The 23040-nt window shown below is 45.3% G+C and overlaps 1 protein-coding gene across 1 annotated transcript in view; it reads right to left on the bottom strand.

Annotated features, from left to right (window-relative positions):
• Positions 1–22674, bottom strand: part of rasa3 (RAS p21 protein activator 3) — a 67963-nt gene extending 45289 nt beyond the window's left edge. The window contains exons 1-2 of the mRNA XM_017457946.3: positions 22519–22674; positions 1368–1485 (exon numbers count right to left, since the gene is read on the bottom strand). Coding sequence (XP_017313435.1) covers positions 1368–1485; positions 22519–22573 — 173 coding nt within the window. The 5' untranslated portion in view covers positions 22574–22674. The remainder of the gene's footprint in view (positions 1–1367; positions 1486–22518) is intronic.
• Between the last annotated feature and the right edge of the window lie 366 nt (positions 22675–23040).

The following is a 23040-nucleotide window of genomic DNA, read 5'->3' as shown; positions in this document are numbered from 1 at the left end:
ATTTCATCACCGGGTCTGCGAGTAAGTCTTGCGACTGTTGGTGTCAAAGTGCATGCTTCTACAATCAGAATGAGATTGCACAAATTTGACCTGCATGTGAGGCGTGTCGGGAAAAAGTCTCTGCTGTCTAAAAAGAACATTAAAGCAAGACTACAGTTTGCCAATGAGCATATAGGTAAAGACCAGGCCTTTTGGAGTAATGTGCTCTGGACAGACGAATCAAAGATGGAGTGGTTTGGCCACAGTAACAGCAGACATGTTTGGCGCAGGCCAAAGACAGCTTTTCAGGAGAAGCTCCTCATACCAACCGTGAAGCACGGTGGTGGAAATGTTATGGTTTGGGGTTTCTTCTCTGCCTCAGGGACCGGAGAGTTTGCATTCATTAATTCATCTATGAATTCTGCATCATATCAAAGAGTGCTTGAAGATAACGTGAGGCCCTCTGTCCGAAAGTCCAAGTTGAACTGAAAGTGGACCTTTCGACAGGATAATGAGAAAGCACGCTAACAAATCCACTAAGGAATGGCTCAAAAAGAAGAAATGGAGGGTTATGGAATGGCCTCGTCGAAGCCCGGATTTGAATGTTGTGGGGGGATTTGAAACAGGCAGCACATGCAGGAAAACCCTCAAAGAACAGGGAACAGTGGTCAAAAATTCCAGCAAGCCTGGTGGACAATTATGTAAAACACCTATAAGAAGTTATTTCCGCTAAAGGGGGCAGGACTAGCTCCTGAGGCCAAGGGCGTATTTACTCTTGCCACAGAAGAATATCAAATGACTGATCAAACGTTTTGTTCAAGTATTTCAGCTGTGTTAATAGACCGACCATTTCCATGGGGTGCGCTTATTTTTTCACACGCCCGTAGATCTCCTCTCGGTCTGAAAACACTGTATCTATAGTGAAGGAGTTTGTCCGCTGAGCGTCACAGCAGGTCTGATACGGTTAAAGTGCTTCGTTTCCATGAAGACACACCCACACTTGACATTTTTCCATTCGTGTTTGTTTTGTCTATTCCTCTTCCTCGTAGTTCGAGAGGAGACACTGTGTGACTGTGCTCGTCCTACACGATCACCGATCTCTCGATACACTCACACGGGCTCAGGGTTGGCGTCTCGAGATGATTTAAACACACCTATCATCCACTCCTCCTTCCAACATACACACTCTCACGGTTTACTGGATTTTCATGATCCGGCTCGACGAGGAACTACCGCACAGAATGACCACAGTCCTTCCTTCCTGTGTTCCACGTCACATTAACCACAGACTTCCCTTCCCCCAACACACACACACACACAGTACGGAGGAACGAGGGCGAGCGGCCGAATGGCATCATGGAATGAAAAGAACGACGGAGATCCCTCACCACAGCGACTTCTCGATGATTTTGGTTCTGAACACCTCCTCCTGGTCCAGGTTCAGCGTACAATAACAGTCCCTCATTTTGTTCGGCCCGGGGTAGGGAGGGATGTTCTTGGCTTCTCCTAAAGAGCAAAACAACAAAAGATGGGCTCAGTTAGGAAAGTGGTCATCCAGTGTGTGTGTGTGTGTGTGTGTGTGTGTGAATAGTCAGTTTTTCCCGATTCCAGTGTTATGACTCAAAGTCTTCAAGCCCATGGGATTAACACAGTGGCAGTTTTACACAAAGTCGAAAAAGCTGCAGCACATTAGAGCACATCATTAGTGTTTGAAAAGGCATGTGAGAAGCGCCGGGTCAAAAACTCCTGGGTAGTAACTCAGTAATGCGTTCAGTAAGTATCCGTTCTACCAGCACACGCTCTTTCGGACGTCTGTAGGTTTATCCCGGTGCATTAAAACATTAACGAGACCTACGATGCGGCTATAATGCTAAAGCGTCCTGGCTTTTAGTATGAACGCGTCATGCCTGAAAGGTATCTCCAAGGTAGTAGTGCGCTCCAAAACAACGACAAGATTGACACTGAGAAGATACATACGCGTGCAAAATAACAGACAGTCTCTTTCTACCACCGATACGGAGCGACAACTCTGATGACATCATTCTGCACTTTTGGACATCTCTGTCCAATCGAATGCGCTTTAGAACCTGAAGTGTCCCGCCCACGACGTTATAAACATCCAGCGCTAACTGTCGGCTATTGAGGTAAGCGAAACCCTATTGGCTACTTAAAAAGGGGGAGGAGTCACTCGATATGTACCGCCCTGGCTTCCTGTTTCCGCGGAGGTTACATCAACGCGATTAACAATAACTCGATTTGAATTTTGAGTTCATTAACATCACAGATTTGAACTGTTTTTATACTGAAACGGTTGAAAGATATGTCGTAGGACGTCCCGGAGACACGTTAGTCGCTGTATTCGCTTACGTTCTAACAATAACTCAACTCGCCGTTCTACTGAGGAACCGGAAAGCGTAAACTCTTCTGTCCTGAAGACTTCCCCGTGCAGGGAAACAACAATTATGCATATATTTATTGTACACATAATCAGCGGTTATACATTAAAGTGCACCTATTCCAGACTCGCTTCTGGAATCAGTAGTCTGTAATCTCTGTAATCTCTGCACTGCTCGACTTTTACACCGGGAGTGAGCAGCAGTGAAGCGGGAGTTTCGGCGTCGAGTCGAAATATTCCCCCCCCCCCCCCCCCCCCCCCCACCGCGCTGCTCGAGCTGAATTAAAGCGCCGGTACAGATTTAAATGAAGAGGAGTTCACGAAAAAGTATATACTGCGCAGAAAAATATATTTCTAGATTAGTATATTTCAAATCCAGTTAATGTTAATATGAGTTCATATCATTAAAAAAAAAATGTATATTAGCTCTATATAGGACCAGTTTGATGTTAACGATGAAGTAGAAATGTTTGTGTTTGTGGAGAGTGAACGTGAGACTAACGGGAGGATTTTTACAATTCAGTCAATGTTAATATGAATTAATAACATTCGATAATTTAATAATCTTACTTTAATCTTCAGAATGTAGTTCATGTGTTCATGTTAATGTGAGTGATGTGTTTTGTTTATGAGACCAGTTACTGTCAAACAACTTGCTGAAATGGAGAGAATAAAGTTTTTATTTGCATTTCCTTCAGAAGTGTGGAATTCATTATTATTCATTTCAAAGAAGGCATAAAAGGCAGAACTAATGTACACTAAGCGCGTCGCCAGGATGTTTAGGAATTCTGGGTTATGAGAGACGATCATTAGGCTGCTAAAAGTAGAACGTGAAATCTCAGACTTCATTTGGAACATTATGCCTAGTGTATTTAATGATAGTGGTGGCAAATGTGATCATTTAAAAGCGTCAATGCATTACAGTGGGAAAATCGACCAGCGAGAGACAGCGAGATAAAGAATCGGATAATAATCTCTACGTGACTCGTGAATCAAATCAAATGGACTCATAGCGTATAGGGAAGCTGTCTCATACGTGTAAGTTGATATACCACTGTAACTTTTGTAACTGTTCATTTGTATGCACACACACACACACACTTGCTAAAACGAATCAGGTTTGAGATCGTTTATAATCAGTGTCCATGTGTGTAAAGTAAAAGGATTCGTGCAGTATGAACCCAATAGCCACAGCCACGTGCGACAACACACCCAGGCAGAAGAATGTGGTCTGTCTAGTAGTGCGGGATGAATACTCGACAGGAGGAAGTGCGGCTGCAAAGTGGTGTGTGTATAACCATATGTTTGTGCCTAAATCCAGTCCCTGCAGCAACATCACCCCCCCCACACACACTAACACACACACACTAACACACTCATCTACTGCGTCTGTAGAGGAGTTCGACATTTGGTACCGATTAGCCCAGCTTAGCATAACGGACTGAAATCTTCTGCTACAGTTAGATTGCTCTTCAAAGGCTGTGTTTAAAGGCAGCTGTGGAATGGGAAAGACTTTATATAACGCCTTCTGGGTCTCGAACCGTTTACAGTCAAGAATCAGTTAAACACTGCCGAATGCGCAGAAACAGAAAACAGATCCCGTAATGAAAAACACACTCTGTCAAGGTCAGGTATGTCATTTCAGGTATTTCTGAACTGATACCCACTGATGGATATACGCCAGTTTACCATGTGACACGGTATAAAAACGCTCGAGTAGAACCGACGAGGAAACCGGAGTGTTCGCCTAAAACGCTGCACATACAGGTGTGAGAAACGAGCTTACAGTGCACCTGTTGTGCTTTTTCAGATATTACCTTTCATGTGGTGTTATAGCGCTGTTCGTGACTGTAAAAATTCCGCAAAGTTTCAAAAATCAAAGGGCACGACTAACCGAGTCATTGACTCCCAAAAGAAGGAACCGATTCTGAACAGCGGAAACGAGTCGCTAGTAATTCCACACTTACTTCCTGCACTAACCCACGTAATTCCACACTTACTTCCTGTACCAACCTACGTAATTCCACACTTACTTCCTGCACTAACCTACGTAATTCCACACTTACTTCCTGCACTAACCTACGTAATTCCACACTTACTTCCTGCACTAACCTACGTAATTCCACACTTACTTCCTGCACTAACCTACGTAATTCCAGACTTACTTCCTGTACCAACCTACGTAATTCCACACTTACTTCCTGTACCAACCTACGTAATTCCACACTTACTTCCTGCACTAACCTACGTAATTCCAGACTTACTTCCTGTACCAACCTACGTAATTCCACACTTACTTCCTGTACCAACCTACGTAATTCCACACTTACTTCCTGCACTAACCTACGTAATTCCAGACTTACTTCCTGTACCAACCTACGTAATTCCACACTTACTTCCTGTACCAACCTACGTAATTCCAGACTTACTTCCTGTACTAACCTACGTAATTCCAGACTTACTTCCTGTACTAACCTACGTAATTCCAGACTTACTTCCTGTACTAACCTACGTAATTCCAGACTTACTTCCTGTACTAACCTACGTAATTCCAGACTTACTTCCTGCACTAACCTACGTAGTTCCAGACTTACTTCCTGTACTAACCTACGTAATTCCAGACTTACTTCCTGTACTAACCTACGTAATTCCAGACTTACTTCCTGCACTAACCTACGTAGGTTTTAACAAAGCCCCGCCTCTGGTTCTCATCGGCTACTCGCGAACAGACGGAGCTAAAACTCGTTATGGTAGTGGGCGTTTCCTTTTTGAAACACGCTGACACAACAGACAGGGACGTCTGACCAATCAGATCAGAGTATGCTCTCTGAAAGGAGGAGTTTAGAATGAATCATTTAGAACGGATCATTGAACGAGTCGTTTGTGACACTGGGCAAAAAAGGTAACGCTGCAGTTTAAATTATAAGCACATTAAAGTGTTTTTCGACCTCGGATGCATGTAAATCTATTCTAGGAGACCTTCAAGACAAAATTAGGCACGTTTCAAAACTATAATAGATGCGCTTTAAGCTTTAAGTCTCCGTACAGCTTGAAGTCTTTATGTTTGAAGCACTGACAGTATCGTGGGCTCGCTGTGAACAGAAAGGCGTTCAGCTACTCCGCAGTGAAGCGGCGGCTGTGGGCCTCAGAAATCCACACCACAAACAAAACAGAAATTAAGAGCTGGCTAAAAGAACATCGCCGGTTTGGAGTGATTTATACGGATGTTTTAATAGGACATTTAAAAATTTAAAGCTGCTTTCCCACGGTTGACAGACTGGTTCATGGTGCGTCACCTCCTCTTGGCTCGAAAGCTTTTTTGTACATTTGCCGTCTGTACAGGATTTCATGGAGGGTTTTTGTGATCGTTGCGGCCAAAAATGCTTGGGGGGGGGTTTGGGGTTTGGGGTATGGGGTTGGGCGGTTTCACGGAAAACCACTTGAATTTGCAAAATCGCAATCGAAATTGTTCTGCACGCTCTTTCACAGTGATGTTGGTTGGTAAATGAGACCTTTCAGCTGTGTGAATCGAAGAAGGCTTCGGCTGAATGCACGTTGCCATGACGTCACATGACAAGTCTTGACCCGGATCTGCGGAAAATCGGCCGTAATTTTGAAAAATCCTAAGTTCCTGCGCATATTGCGGCGTTTGTCTGCGATCGGGAAATCCCGAAGGCTCTGTCCGTTAGGTTCACTGCTCTTCGAATGAATTATACACCACAGCGTGGTTCACGTCGTGAATCTAGCTGGACCGCTCGGACAGTAACGCGAATGACAGGTTGATGTTGACGAGCTCTAATACCTTGCTGTTTCCATAGTAACACTCACGCACAGACTTGGATGGAGTTGTGCTTTCACAGCATTGTTGTGGTGACGTGATCGTTTGTGTTGTGTTTGGTCTGTTAGGAGTTTATTTAACATTTACGGAAGGAGTCTCGAGTGTCAGCGCTTTGTAAAGTTTCCCAGCAGCGGAAAGTCTCCAGGACAGAAACGTTTATGCTTCCTGGTAAAATGACAAGCTGCCTTTATATTATTTGCTTGTTTCATTGAGTCCTTAGTTATAACAAGTAATAAGAGGAACAAACTTGTGCACAACATTAAAATCTAACTACAAACCATTGCCCATGTGACGTGTTGATTATGAACAAGTGGAACGGTGTAACTGTCGGCAACTGGCTGTGCTGTAAGTGGAATAACACACTCCGGACCGTGCTGTTATATGGAAATAAAACACTTCTGGGAGGTCACGGCCTGATGAGAAGCGTATCACACTACCCAGGTGTGTATCATTTACAGATAACAGCACGGTCCGAAGCGTGTTATTCTTTACGTGTTATAGTGCGCGTTCAAGTCCTCCTGGGAAGTTCGTCTTTACGAGTCGGGAAGTCGTGATTACGACATCAGGAGCGTTCACGTCTCGGAGCAAGACGGCGGTGTACTTTCTCTTAAGGTTTTTTTTTAACTCTACTTGAAGAACAAAGAATGCGCATGAGGTGTGTTTGGCTTTTTTTTATATATATATTTAAGCAATATACGAAGCCAATGTAAAAACGTACGTATTATATCGTAACTGTGTCGTATTTTGTGCAGCGAATTAGCTTCTTTTATTGTAAATACAGAAGAAATATCTTGCTGCCTATACCAAACACATAATCACTGAAATCAGCTTCTGATGCGAGGAAACATTCGATTTCAACAAAATTACCGACAACTACAGACGCTGCATCCGCTGCCATGTTTCCTTACGGGCACACCCCCGACTCAGAAACTCGAGGGCGCGAAGGAAAAGTTTCCCACTTGTTATTACTACTTTGTGGTGGCCTTCGTGTACGTTCAGACGCGATCCTTCCGTCATGATTTGAACGCACAAATAGTCTACGTTTGTGAAAGACTTAAGTTCCGTTACTTATATTTACATTACATTTTTATTCAAATGTGGTAAATCTTTACATTAAGATTCTCTTAACTAACATTAACAAACCATAAGTGATGCTAACAAAGTATGTACCTCAATGAACGTGCGTATTAATTGATATTAATTGATATAGATGTAATATATTTATATACTGTGTGTATATATATATATATATATATATTTATATATATATATATATATATATATGTGTGTGTGTGTGTATATTATCTGTGGTTAAGGCTCTGGGTTACTGATCAGAAGGTCGGGGGTTCGAGCCCCAGCGCTGCCAGGCTGCCACTGTTGGGCCATTGAGCAAGACCCTTAACCCTCTCTGCTCCAGGGGGCGCTGTATTATAGCTGACCCTGCGCTCTGACCCCAACCTCCAACCCCAACCTATAAAGACGCCTCACCATCATCATTTATTTTAATGTCAATGAAATACAAAGTGTCTTGACTAATGTTTGCTCGAGCCAATCTAAACATAAATGTATATAAATAAGCAAAGAAGTCAACTACGTCGAGTTTCTAAATGTTGACGATTTACCGAAGGTGTCATTTATTCCAAGTGTAAATGCTACAGTTTGCTTTTCAGGCTCAGTTCGGAATTTATGATGGTTTGAACTGCAATTATTTGGCTTGTTTGGGGTTTTTTTTTTTTTTTTTTTTTAAACCCATCAGTTAATTCAGGGCTTAACTGCTTTGTTAATGCTACTGATGGTGTGTTAATGCTGATTTGTTAAATTATGTGTTAAACAATGTAGAGTAGGGGTGTCCGATCTTATCTGCAAACGGCCGGTGTGGGTGCAGGAGCCGCACCTGATTCCATCTGTTTAATCAGTTGATCTTGGCTTTCAGTAGACTCGGGCGTGGCTTCTGTTTGGTTGGAATGAAAACCTGCATACACACCGGCACTTTGCACGTAAGATTGGACAGCCTTGCTGTAAAGCATTACCAAAATCTGGGTCCTATGCTATCGTTCGTTCCCGTTGATATTTTACATTTATTTTACACCTGGGTGACCAGAAACAGGAAATTGCTCAACCATGACTTCCTGTTTCACAGGGGTATAAATATGAGGTAACACATAGGACAAATTCCCTCAGTCATTCATAACAATGGGTGAGACCAAGGAATATAGCTGTGATGTGCAGCAAAAGGTTGTTGAGCTTCACACAATGGGGCGTGTCTATAAGAAAATAGCACAAGCATTGAAAACGCCCATTTCACCATCAGGGCAATAATTAAGACGTTCCAGTCAACTGGAGATGTTATAAATCAACCTGGAATTGGACGTGCGTCTATATCGTCTCAACGCACTGTGAAGAGGACGGTTCGAGTGGATAAAAAATCTCCAAGTATCCCAGCTGGAGATCTGCAGAAGTTAGTTGTGTCTTGGGGTCAGAAAGTCTCCAAAACTACAATCTGAAGTCACCGACATCACCACAAGCTGTTTGGAAGAGTTTAAAGAAAAAAGCCTCTACTCTCATCCAAAAACAAACTCGAGCGTCTTCAGTGTGCAGACACTACTGGAACTTCAAATGGGATCGGGTTCTACGGTCAGATGAAACCGAAATAGAGCTTTTTGGTAATAAACACAGAGGTGGTTTTGTCACACACAGAGAGGTAGCCATATGGAAAAGTTCCTCATGCCCACGGTTAAATATGATGACGGCTCTTTAATGTTTTGGGACTGTTTTTCTGCCAGAGGACCTGGACATTTTGTTAGGATACATGGCATCATGGACTCAAATATCAACAGATTAAATGAAAACCTGACTGCCTCTGCCAGAAAACTTCAAATGGGCCGTGATTGGATCTTCCAGCAGGACAATGATCCAAATTACACATCAAAATCAACACAAAAATGATTTACTGACCACAAAATCAAGCTCCTGCCCTGACCATCCCAGTCCCCTGACCTGAACCCCATAGAAAACCTGTGGGGTGAACTGAAGAGGAGAGTCCACCAGTGTGGACCTCGAAATGTGAAGGATCTGGAGAGATTCTGTATGGAGGAACGGTCTCAGATCCCTCGCCATGTATTCTCCAACCTCATCAGGCGTTATAGGAGAAGACTCAGAGCTGTTATCTTGGCAAAGGGAGGTAGCACAAAGTAATGACTAAAAGGGTGCCAATAATTGTTGCACACCTATATTTAACAAATAGATTTTTCGGATAAACCTGTGTTGTGTTCGCAGTTGTTTAATATCCATGAGAGGAGAGAATTTTTCTGAATTTTTCGAACAAATGATCAAAAGGTTCAACAATAAAAACAATTTCTCACGGCCTTCTTTGCTCATATTTACCAAGGGTGCCAATATTAGTGGAGGGAACTGTAAGAATCAGTATTTCATATTAGGGCCATGATGACATCCGGCCATCAGAGATCTGTTCCTTCATCACCCCCCCCCCCCCCCCCACACACACACACACACACACACACACATAATCACAGATCCTGCCTGGATTACATCTTTTAGGTTGTCTCAGAAATGATGACAATCATAATCATAGGATTACTGTGTGTGTGTGTGTGTGTGTGTGTGTGTGTGTGTGTGCCAGTCAAGTACAACAAGAAGAGACTTGCAGGAATGATCAATGATGATACATTATGATCCATCAACCCACAAAGAGAGTAGTCACACAAGATGACTAATGAGTATACAGACATCCACACACACACACACACACACACACACACATTCTATTCTGAGTAATCCCAAGCCAGACGCTTCGAGTCTCCGCACCACAGGAAAACACCACAACAGGAAGTGCAACCCTCTGTGCCCTCTATCGGTTTCCCCTTCGTTTCCAAAGAAAAGCGAGAGAGGAAGAGGGGAGAAGAAAGATAAAGAGAGACAGAGAGAGAGAGAAGTGAGAGCTAGTCTCGAAGTGTGGTCTGCCGTGTCTCTGTGTATGTTCTCTCACTGTGTGTGTGTGTGTGTGTGTGTGTGTGTCTTTAGGAGTGCTTGTTTTCTTGGTGGAGGCAACACAGTCAGTCTCTGTGTATGGCGTGTGTGACGTGTGTGAGTGTGTGAGACAGAGAGAGAGAGAGAGAGAGAGAGAGAGGTGGAAAGTGTGTGTGTGTGTGAGGGAGAGAGAGAGAAATGGAAAGTGTGTGTGTGTGTGTGTGTGTGAGATAAGACAACAGAAAATAAACACTTCCTCTGCAAGCCGTAACGTCTCCTTGGTCCTTCCATTGCGTCTCTCGGTGCCGCATCACTTTACATCTGAATCTATTTCTCTTCCTCGTGTCCTCTTCCTCCACAGCTGTTGTCTGTCTATTCCACTTTCAATTCTCTTCCCGTCGGTTCCCCCGAGGGCCGCAATGACTCACTCTAATCTCTTTTCACAGAATGAGCAGAAAGAAAGGAAGAAAGAAAGAAAGAGACCTTTCATCATAGTAAGACCTTTTTTTTTTTTTGTCTTTCAGGAAGTGGACTTCATGTTTTCACATGGCTGTGCCAAACGAACCTTTATTACACATGCGGCGGAGCGTAAACGTTCCGAAATGAAGGCGACGAGAAGACAATCGAGAGGCACGAGAAAAAGCGTTCAAATCCCGACGATGTCCCAGCCTTGCATGACCGGGAGTCGTAGAGAGAAACCTGGCAGTGCTGTCGGGGGGGGACGCCGCCGCCGCCGCCGTGTTCTCTGTCCCCTGTCAATCACAGCGATACGCATGTATGAGCTCATGTACGTGGAAGACGGCGGATAGTGCTTCCCTCCACGTGTGTTACACCGCTCTGTGACGATGGGTGCTGATGTGTATGGGGCTCAGGGTGCCCATGCAGACCCCTGTCCACCTACAACAGGCACGTGAGCATCAGAACCATGGAGCAATGGAAGAAGGTGGCCTGGTCTGATTAATCACGTTCTTTTACATCAAGTAGACGTCCGGGTGCGTTGCTCCACTGCACCAAGATGCACCAGGAGGCAGTCTGATGCTCTGGGTAATGTTCTGCTGGGAAACTTTGGGTCCTGGCATTCATGTGGATGTTACTTTGACACGTATCATCTACCTACACATTGCTGCAGATCAAGTACACCTCCTCATGGCATTGATATTCCCTAATGTCAGTGGCCTCGTTCAGCAGGATAATTCTCCCTGACACACTGCAAAAACTGTTCAGGAATGGGTTTGAGGAACATGACAAAGAGTTCAAGGTGTTCGTTTGGGGTCCAAATTCCCCAGATCTCGATCCGATCGAGCGATGTTCAGGACAAACAAGTCCGATCCGTAGAGGCCCCACCTCACAACTTACAGGACCTACACCACAAGGATCTTCTTCTATGTCGCTTTCGCAGATATTCTAGCCTTCACACCCCTTGCACATCGGTGAGCCTTGGATGCGCACGACCCTGTCGCCGGTTCATGGGTGTCCTTCCTGGGACCACTTTTGCTATGTACTAACCACTGCACACCGGGAACACTAACACAAGCCCTCGTCAAAGTCGCTCAGATCCTTACACCTGCCCATTTTTCCTGCTTCCAACTCATCAACTTCGAGAACTGACCGTTCAACTGCTGCTTGTATCCCACCCCTTGACAGGGGCCGGTGTCATGAGTTAATCAAATGTTATTCACTTCACTTCACATCTTTTTTGATTAAATAAAAAATATCCTTTTTTAAATGTGCTGGAACTTTGAGAAGGAATTTGTGTATCACGTTTCGCAAGAAATGTCTTCACGTGATATTTTCTGCCATATTTCCCAGCATGTGCTCTCACACACACACACACACACACGCCTGTGTAGGTGGTAAAATATAATTACAGAAAGAGGAAATTGGGGCAGAAGCGCTCCAGAGAGTGAAGAAAGGCGCGGAGGAGTGTAAGTGAGATGCTGTGTGGAAATGTGAATGACAGGAAGAAGGGAGGGGGAGGGGTGTGACAAGAAGAAAGGAACAGGTGGAAAGAAGCGAGCGAGACAAAGAGAAGAGCGGGAGAACGTGGAGAACTTTCCCTGATACATTTATGAGCTCCAATGTGCTGCTTGTTCGATGCGGTAATGTTGTGAACGTGTTTGTGTTTATCGAGTGATCGTGAGGTGACAAATGAAAACGTTTGTTTTGCAAAAGACGGTAAGAGGAGTTTAAATAAAAAAAGTATTCTCCTAGGTGGTGAAGGTGCTCGTTCACCGAGCAACGAATAATAAAGAAAAGCAGGATATCTGCCCGTGTCGTCGCCCTGACTCACTGACTGTAAACAAGCAGTAATGTTGGTGTGTTGTAAAAACAACCGGCAGAATGCAGGCGTGAAGGTAGACGCAGAAAAGGGTGGGACAGACGGGATTCTCATCATCCCAGCCTGCGCCTCAATACAACACAACCTCACTGTACAGCGCGGCTCAACCGCACTCAAGCCAACCAGGACAGCCAGGATGACCGCTTCAACTTCACAGACCACATTTCAACAACTGCACGGTCCTGTAGGTTCATCCTGTACAACATCAAGAAAATCAGACCCTGTCTCACCGAACAAGCTACACAGATACTAGTCCAGGCGCTTGTCATATCAAAACTGGACTACTGCACCGCACTACTCTCGGGCCTCCAGCCAGCTCCATCAAACCCCTTCAGATGATTCAGAAAGCAGCAGCACACCTCGTCTTCAGCCAGCCCAAAAGAACCCACGTCAAACCCCTCTTCATCTCACTCCACTGGCTTCCTGTAGCCGCCCGCATCAAATTCAAGGGCTTGATGCTCACCTACAAGACCTTGTCTGGAACAGCGCCCCCTACCTCAACTCTCTCCTGAAGGCCTACGTTCCCTCACGCAATCTGCGATCGGTTAATGACCAACGCTTAGTACTCAGCGTGGCACGAGGTCCCTCTCCACATCATTCACACTAACTGTCCCTCAGTGGTGGAATGAACTCCCAACCTCCATCCGGACCGCAGAATCTCTCACCGTCTTCAACAAACAGCTAAAGACCTACCTCTTCCCTGAACACCTAACTAACCCCTAACCTGCCAACCCCACTTTATTTAAAAAATAATAAAATTTTAAAAAATAAAAATAAACACTTACTCTGGCTCTTACACCTCTACTCTAGAACTCGGTTATAAATCTCGGTACGGGAGCACTATTTTTTTGTTTTGTTCTCCGCTTGATATATCGCTTTGCTTGTATTTCCTAAGTCTCTAAATGAATAAATGTAACTGTAAGATTGCGGACAGAAGAGGAGAGGGATAAGGAGGTGATGAGGCAAACCAGGAAGAAGGAAGCACTGCTCCCGAGTTGGTCAAGCGAAGCGATTAGCGAGGACTGGTTACCTCTGCAGAACAGATTTGTGTGTGTTACATCACAGCCACTGGGACAGACAGAACATGGGCAAGCTGCCCTGATTTCACTAATCACTAACTTGAACAAAAGTCCCTTCCCGACCGGGAGAGTATAAAAATAAGCGTTTACGTTTACGACACTCGGCAGACACCCTCATCCAGAGCCACTTATCTCATTTTTTTTTATACGGCTGAGCAGTTGAGGGTTAAGGGCCTTGCTCGAGGGCCCAGCAGAGGCAGCTTGGCAGTGCTGGGGTTCAAACTCATGACCTTCTGATCCGTAATCCGACGTCCTAACCTCTGAGCTACCACCGCACACAGGCCTGCTTCACCCTTTTATAGTTTCTGGAGTTTTCTGTAAACAGGCCTGGGAACTCAACCAAACAAATCCAACAGCAACCATGTAGAAGGCGGAGGACAGAAAGGACGAGTGGGATGGCAGAGCAGAGGGACAGCTGAGAGCTGAGCGCTGAGAGGGAAGAGGGAGGGGAGGGGCTGGGGAGGGGAGGGGAGGGAGGGGGGGATGTGGCATGAGAGCAGACCCAAGAAAGACAGGGGAAAAGAGAAGGAGAACTGTAACAGGAAATGAGATCGTACGAATGGAATTTCAGGCTGCGTCCAAGACGTAGTTTAGAAGGCACCGAAGGGTGAAGTTAGTGGGCCGAGCATTTCGACGAGCGCCGAGAAACGTTTAAATCAGCCTAGGCATTTCGGCAAACACTTCGGAGATCAGCGCTAATGTTAATGCTATTAATAGCACGGGACACAGGGAACAGACAGTTGACACACACGGATGCTTTGTTCTGCTCTGCTGCCTGGGGGCACTTGCAGGGAGGAGGTGCATCCATCATTAGGACAGCTCTGTCTGTAGGCACCCCACCCTCCCCCTCCCCCCGGCGGGGAGCAGTTATTATCTGCCTGATAATAACTGCTCTCATCTCGGGCTAAAGACACAAGGCCCATGGAGATGAGTTGTTGCCGTGCGCCGTCAGCTCGGAAGCGCTCTGTGGCAGCTACTCGACAGAGACCGCTGCGTTCGCTATTGTTCGTTCGTGGGACGCCGAGGAGAGGAAAATGTGAAAGACATCCTGTCGGGCTGTTTCATTTGACATGGAGAACTGATGAGTAGAGGCGCGATGCCCAAATATAGGCATTCCAGCCAGTGTGGTACTAGTGTGGTACATTCCAGCACAACTGATAACCGAGCTGCTGTAAAACCAGAACGTCTGTGTGACTGAAATCCATCGCGGTTCGGTCCAGAACGTCTGCCGACAGAACCTTCACGTGAAATCTTCAGCTATTTTCACGTTTTTTCAGTTTCTCATGCCCGCAAAACATCTGGAAGGGTATTCGTGAGCGTTAAGCTCGCAGGCCCGTGTGTCGGACGCCGGAGTTCGTCGACTCAAAGGATCAAAACAGGAAGTGGGTTTCGCGTTTCACACGGCATTTCTTTACACAGCTGAGACGGTGAAACCCAATGACTGGCTTCAGGCCTGGCAGCAGAGGTTATATTCTCTGGTAGCAGCCGTGTACGTCTGCAGAAATAGATACAGGGGCTCGGAGAGAGAGAGAGAGAGAGAGATAGATAGAGAGAGAGAGAGAGCAGACACGCTGTCCAGACACGCCGTCCATTCATAAAATTCCTCACTTGCACTGGCATCGAACAAATACATGATACACCAGGCAAACCTCCAGGTCTTAGGGGCTTAGCCTTCCCTATAAGGGAGTTCCTTCTCAAATCAGAGCTTCTTACACGTTCTCTGATGCACGTGCCAAAACGTCAACACTGTTTTCAACGCGGCAAACAATCCCAGGTCTTTATTTGAACCGACTGATACCGCGCCGATGTTGTCTTGTACCTCTAGGTCAGTTAGTGCCTTACTCACATTAACAGATCCTCAAAGGGTTTTCATTGCTGTCGCTCTTTTAATAGACTCGACGACACGCTGGAGTTCGAAATGACAATCTGGGGTTTGAAACGCGAATGTGCTAACCACTAAGCCACCATGCCGCAATACCCCCAATGGTACGATAATGCTTTAATATTTATCCCTAGGTTCAGACATCATAGACGAGTCTGTTCTTCTTACTCGAGCAGGAATGACAGGTTCTCTGCGTGCATTTCTACACAGCGGAATTAAACCCCGATTCCTTTTCACGGGAAGCGACCCTTCTCCTCGCCCCTTCCTCAGTGATTCAACAGCCGTCAACCCCCGAGGTTTTGGGGGAAACTCTGTTGGCCGGATGCCAGGAAAACCGTGCGGAAACTGAGGTCATTTCCTCCCTGTGAAATGACTCTGCTTCACCCCTAGACTAGAAACGAGGCGCAGCACCAAACGCCAGCTAACCGTGAGAACTTCTCTCGGATCAGGCGGATCCGTTCACGCGTGTGCGTTTGGACGTGTGGTGTAACGGTGCAGTCCTGGACGTGAAGCTCTTTACCATCGCACCACGTTATAGCGCGGGTCAGAGCGCTCATCGTATGCTGTTTAACCCCGTCGTGCTGACGTGGTGATCCAGACTGCAAGGAACTCCTGAACGCGTTCAGGAGGCAGAACATTGTTTTATGTGCAAATGCCCGCATCCAGCGCAATAAAGCTCGGAGCGCTTTGTTGTTGTTGTCGGTGTTGAAGAGGACGGGCCTGTAGGTCTGGCCCTCCACTGTAGCACGCTGGCGGAAAAAGAGATTTCCATTTCTGCTTGAGGTCTGAGGACAGGAATAGCTCGTCTAAACCACAGAAATCTGACTGTAGGAAGTCTAGCTCTGCCATGCACACTTTCGTTTATCTGACTGAAGAGAAACTGCAGATAAATCGACCAGTTTTGCTTTGACTTGCGGCACAGTCATTTCAGACGTTCTGAATTCCTCGACCTGCAAACGTCACCGTCCGCTCCGCGAGCGATGTAACCTGCCTACATTCTACGCATACCTTCTACGTGGAGGACCCTTGAGGAACCTATTTTTCTTTCTTCAAAGTGAAGATGACATCGGTATTGGCGGTCAGATGTGAAGCAGCCCTCCTCGCGCCTTCCTCCGCGATTCAACGAGCCCTCGAGGCAGGGTTTTGGACAAACTCTGCTGGCCAGCGTCCAGGAAGGCCATGTGGAAACTGGGAACACTTCCTCCACTTGCCTTGTTTCTCCCCCTAAAGTACTGACAGGGGAGTCGATTCTCACGTTCTGCAGTTCAACCCCTGACTGAGCGCTGTGCCCGACTCCCTCCTGTCTCTACACTGAAGTCCCTTTTTACGAAACTTGTCTTTCACACCCACACGTTTCACAGCTCACTTTCACTCCGCTTTAAGCATTCACATTCGCTCATTTTGTTTGATTCAATTTCAGTAAGGATCCTGGACAGGGTCGCGTACTGGCGCGATGGATGGGACACTAGGGTGAATCACACCACGCACACACACACACACACACTTCACAGCTGCTGCATAACCAGTAGCATAACCAGTCCACCTTTTGGCAAAGTGCACACACAGCTAGTTCTGAGTGCCAGTGTGTCATAGCCGGTCCTCCAGCCCGCACTGCGTGTGAGTGAAGCACCGAGGATGGAAATGGACTTCTACTGATATATTTATGTGTACACTCGAACCATGCGTACCGACCTGACAACCTGACAAGGCCCCAGCTAGTCGTTCTTTACTGAGGAAATCTACGGCGATGCAGAATGGGCGGGCGGGCGGTATAACAAAGCCGAGCCGAGTTCAAGTTCACGTGAATTAAAAGCGATGCGGCGTGCGGTTACAGTACGTGGTGAAGGGAGGAGGTGCGGTGCAGAACACAGGCGTTTTCAGAGGTGTCTTCGGTCATGAACAACATTTTTGTCTCATTTAGGGATTTCTAAATGAAACACATCTTTTAAAAAAATATCAGAAAAGTCAAAGATCAATATTACATGAAAAGATATAATGTAAAACGATATATAAAGAAGTTGTTAAAACTTTATGACTGACTATGTTTAAATGGACAGCAGTAATCTAATTACTGACCTTATTCTGAATGAGACAATATTGTGATTAAGATGTTTACACGAGTCGCTTTTAGAATACTCCTGTCATGTTCCTGTTTTACACGTTATAGAACATAGATGGATTAACGGCACGTGTCATTACGTCACCGCTCCACGCCATCAGACGTCCCTCCGGAATTTCACGTATCGACGTACAGTTGGTCTTCGTTATGGGAGCGTATACAGTGTTTGGTGTTTTTATTTTTAATTTTACGAACGCTTCAAGTGCGGTTAATTATTTGTCGTGCTGTACGTGTAAATAGACGACTGCTTGAAGACGTGGGCTGCGTCCCAAACCGCGTTCTTACCTGCTGAAACACATGTATCTCACCTACTATACAGTAGGTAAGTACGTGGTTTGGGACGCGGCCGTGCTCTCTCGTTTGCTGTTAATCGGACGAGCGCTGCCGTGTGTGTACGCGTCCTGTCGCAAAATGCGGTGAAAACTCTCACACGACGTTAATAGTGTGATTAAGGTGTGTACGTGTCTGTAACGCGACTAAAACAGGAATACTCCACACGTCTTCATTCCATCTGTGTTTACATCGAGTATGACTTTAATCGGATTAAGGTCATCAATAATCTCTGTCTACATGCTAGTTTCTTAATCAGAGTATCGTCTTAATCGGGTTCATATCGGATTATCGTTGTCCCTGTGAATGTGCTGACTGTCATGAAAGGAAAATATTAAAGAAATTGAACACTTGTCTGCACAAAATAGGAAAAGAAATGACTGCGTATATATATATATATATATATTAGCAGCTTATACCAGCCTATAGAGTGCAGGTTATGGATGAGCGTGATGCACAGCATGCCCTATCCTGCACTTTTATTACTGGACAACCTGTGAACATACAGAAACGCAAATCACTCTTTATAAACAACAATTCCACCTTTTCTGCGTATGGTTATCCCGTTCCAATTTCCCCAGCTCAGATCCGACAGACATTTTATTTTTAGAAACTACGCTAACTGATCATGAGATACTGTTGATCTCGAACGTCAGCGGGGTTGATTGTAGAGGGTGTGAGAGAGGCTAGCTGATTTGCCTTCTTCTTTTCCACCGGCTCACTTTGTGAATTCGCACGTCACCTAGAGAGACTCCCTGGTCCGTTCCCCTTCAGTGAATTCTATTCCCATTGGCTCTGACCACTGCTTTTGCTAAGAAAACATAGGTGTCTCCTGCAGCAAGGGGTTGAACGTTGTGAGTGTTATGGCTACACCGTACATACTGGCACCGCATTGTTTTTGTTGCTCTATCGCACTAGGCAGATCAGGCAGACTACGGCACCTGAGACCAGGGTGGTTTTCACGCTGGCTACGTTTGCTGCGGTCCGAACCCGAGTGCGGTTGTTCCTGCAGCGCTGGGTCTGGTTTCAGACTCACTCGTTTCTATCGAGTTCATCTTACGCTATTACAAACGCACACGAAGAACACAACGCGACTCACCATATTTTTGTTTAAAAAAAAACAACAAAAAAAACGATTTTGGTGCTATGATTGGACGCGCAGCAGATATTATACACAGCGGTGGACATCTCCTGTGCTCCGCGACCTTCCCTTTGTGGAAACTAACCATCTTCCTGACGCTACTTTACTTCCTGAACGAGTGCGGACCCGAGTAAAAGTCGTGTCCACGTTCACGGGAATCGCGGCGCACCAGCCCACCTCCTACAGGTAGTCTCGGGTTCGGTACAGCGGTGCACTTCCAGGTCCGTAATGACGGCGTTTACATTACCAATGTTTCATGCAAACCGTGCTCTGTTTCAGACTAAACTGCGCGTGTGAAAGCCCCCTTAGGGCGCACCACCGATGTACTGTTGTGTGCTGTGAAGCGAAAAATCACTGCTGGCGTGAAAGCATTTAGAAAACGACGTTCCGCTAGCAATGTACTGCAGTTGTCCCTCTGGGAAAAGATTGAGGAACCTTTTTTTTTTCTAAGTGAAGATGACATCTCGGTATGACATCCTCACGCCTTCCACGGTGATTCAACAAGCCCTCAAAAGTTTTGGACAAACTCTGCTGATCAACGTCCAGGAAGGCCATGTGGAAACTGGGAACACTTCCTCCTCCCCTTGCCTCGTTTCTCCTCCTAAAGTAGGGGCAGGGGAGTTGATTCTCACGTTCCGCAGTTCAACCCCTGACTAAGCACTAAGCACCCTTATACGAAACTGCTCCTTCTATTAAAACCTGTCTTCCACACCCACATGTCTCCTAGCTCAGTTTCACTCTGTTTCAAGCGTTAAGCAATGAAAAGTTTCAGGCCTGCTTAAAAAAAAAAAAGAAAGAAAAAGAAATAGCATTACAGCGTTTGGACTCTCGGTGTGAAAGCCAATCTCTGATTCCAGCTGGTTCTCATTAGTCCGAGTCTAACCCGGGAACACTGAAAACAAGCTGCTCCGAGCTGCTTTGTAGTTCCTTCGGCCTATCAGGAAGTGCTCTGGAGTGCTTTCCTGTTTCCTCCCTTCACCCCCTGCCAGAAGCTCCCGACCCCGAGAAGCTTCCTCCAGACAAATGTTCCCTCAGGAAACCAGGCCGAGAACTCTGTATACGTAGCAAAACAATCAAACACCCTCCTCTTCCTGGCACAGGCATACGCTGACAAAATGAGTAGAAATTGTTGGTCATCGAACCCTGAGTGTTGTGTGCAGCAAGTGTATATAAACTGTACGTACTGATGGTAGGCTTTGGAATGTAATAATTGATTTTATATATTTTTGTTCTTCTCAATAGCAATAGTCAACCATGCCAGCCATACCACCGTTTACATAATAGTAATTACATTATTATTATTATTATTGTTATTATTATTATCCATCCATTTACTGTACCACTTATCCTACACAGGGTCGTGGTGGAGCGTGGAGACTATTCCAATTTCCTATTTGGAAATGCCAATCAGCTTACAACGCATATCTTTGGACTGCGGGAGGAAAGCCCCGAGGCACAGGGAGAACATGCACACTGCATACACACAGTGTAGAGGCGGGAATCAAACCCCAACCCCGGAGGTACGAGGTAAATATGCAAACCACAAAGCCACCATGCCCCAATTATTATTATTATTATTATTATTATTATATTTTGTACACCATTACTTTAACAAACCTGGGACCGCACACAGTGCATTGCATATGATCAACCTCCGCTCCTCTCAGCGCTATCCTCTGGGACACGGACAATAAGCAAATACACTAATAACTGTTCATGCAAAGTATGAACAGGAAACCCTGACAGACAGTTTTCTGGTGGCTGATAGAATCAAAACACACACACACCTAGTAAAGTAAGTGAGGTTTCCTTTATAAAGGGCGTGCCTCAAATGTGCAATAACCCCCAAACATGATTTCAGTCACAGATGATGCTCACTTCCTGCAGCCCGAACGCTCTTTACGCAACTGTCTTTACGCAATTTTGCAACCGTTTGCAACTGATCCGACTTCCAGGCTTCATGAACACACCGAGAGTCTGTACGGATCCGTACACTTGAACGGTGAACTTCATTACAGCACAGGTGTGTTCATTTAGTCTTGTTCTTCCCGTACCGTTGGAGAAATGATCAATCACAGGGCTGAGCATATGAACAACAATGAGTGAAAAACAGTGAAAATAGTCGGATGCGTACCAGCAGTCACATGAGACTTATGATACACGATGCATCTAGTTATTGTAGACATCTTGCATCTAATAGATGGCAATCTCTCATGCAGATGCTGTTTTGATGCACGCAGAACAAGCACGTGGCTTACCAGCGTGTGCTTTTGCAGTAGAAAAAAAAAAATTAGTCAGATGTAGATCTGATCCTGCTGGGTGGTTTGTGCTCTGTGACGTGCATGGGCTCTCTGCTGTGTGGAGGTGGTATACAGTACATATATACATACATACATATACATATACATATACACACACACATATATATATATATATATATATATATACACACACACATGCATACATACATACATATATATACATGCATACACACACACATATATATACACACATACACATATATATATATGCATACACACATACACACACATACATACATATACACACATGCGTACATACACACATATATACATTCATACATATATATGTGTGTCTGTGTGTGTGTATATGTACATTTATACATATATATTTTGCATTCATACCACATGCATATATATATATATATATATATATATATATATATATATATATATATATATATATATATATATATGTATATGCATGTATGAATGCAAAAACACCCTTTTTTGCGCGCTACTGGCATACGACACAGCAGAGACAGATGCGGTTTGGGACACCGCCGATGTAAAACCAAAAAAGAAGAAGAAGAAAAAAAGAGGACAGGAAAAAAAGCATGCACGCGCAAATGCACTGCTGTGACAATAAGCTACACGGGCTGTGTGGTACAACCGAAGGGAAGGCACAATAATTCGTGTTTAATTCAGGTTTCCATTGTTTTCTCCAGCGCAAGCAGGACTGTCCCCTGAAGAAACGTCAGTGGGAGAAAAGATTCTCGCATTTCATGTTTTCAACAAATTACAAATAATCCCAGCGCGCGTGAGCCCGAGTGTGCCATCCGGACGGGATTTTTCTTTTAACCCCAGCTCACACATCCACGCTCGGTTTCAGCGTTAAATTAGAGCCCGTGATTATGATGATTCTTGGTGTGCTGTAAACACACGCGCTCAGAAAGGCATGCTTTTTTAGTTGTTTGTTTGTTTTCGTCATGATGTTGCACTCTGCACACTGGACCTCCGGCGCGGCGCGAGCGTGTGCTTTGAATTAGAATATGGAAAAGTGGTGTCGCGCGCCAACGCTCGAGCCTTCTTGACCCGTTAACTGAAAGCCGTTAGCTAACGTTTAGACAGTACGCGCGACTCCCACCCCCTCCTCCCTTTCGCCTACTTACCTATTTTTATTTTGACACTCTGAAAGACTCGGAGTCCTTCCTCTTCGACCGCCATGCTCGCTCTTTACCGTTGATCAGGTTTGGAGACGTTCCTTCACGGACCCGGACTCTCCAGCAAACGCGCAGCGATCCACCAGTCCACTGGCCGACTGCTCAACCTGGAACGGCAAACAACAAGGGGCGGGACTAGTATAAAAGCAGCTGCTCTTCTGATTGGACAGTGGTCAGTGACGTCGTGTTGTGGGCGGTCCGCTTGCACATGAAGCACGCTCGGTTAGGACAATTCTGTATTATAAATTCCCAAAGTTAAACCACAACAGGAGCGTGTGTTTGAATGTAGCACAGTGTTTCATGGCTCTGAGGCACTCATTCGGTGTTTATTTATTCATCCATTCATTCATCTTCAATAAAAGCTTTATCCTTGTCATGGTTCTAAGTAGAAACCATGCATACACATTCAATTCGATTCAATTCAATTGTATTTGTATAGCGCTTCTAACAATAGACATTGTCTCAAAGCAG

Source organism: Ictalurus punctatus, chromosome 26 (genome assembly GCF_001660625.3).
Source record: "Ictalurus punctatus breed USDA103 chromosome 26, Coco_2.0, whole genome shotgun sequence".
NCBI classification, from domain to species: Eukaryota; Metazoa; Chordata; class Actinopteri; order Siluriformes; family Ictaluridae; genus Ictalurus; species Ictalurus punctatus.
This window is presented reverse-complemented; position numbering and strand designations above follow the sequence as displayed.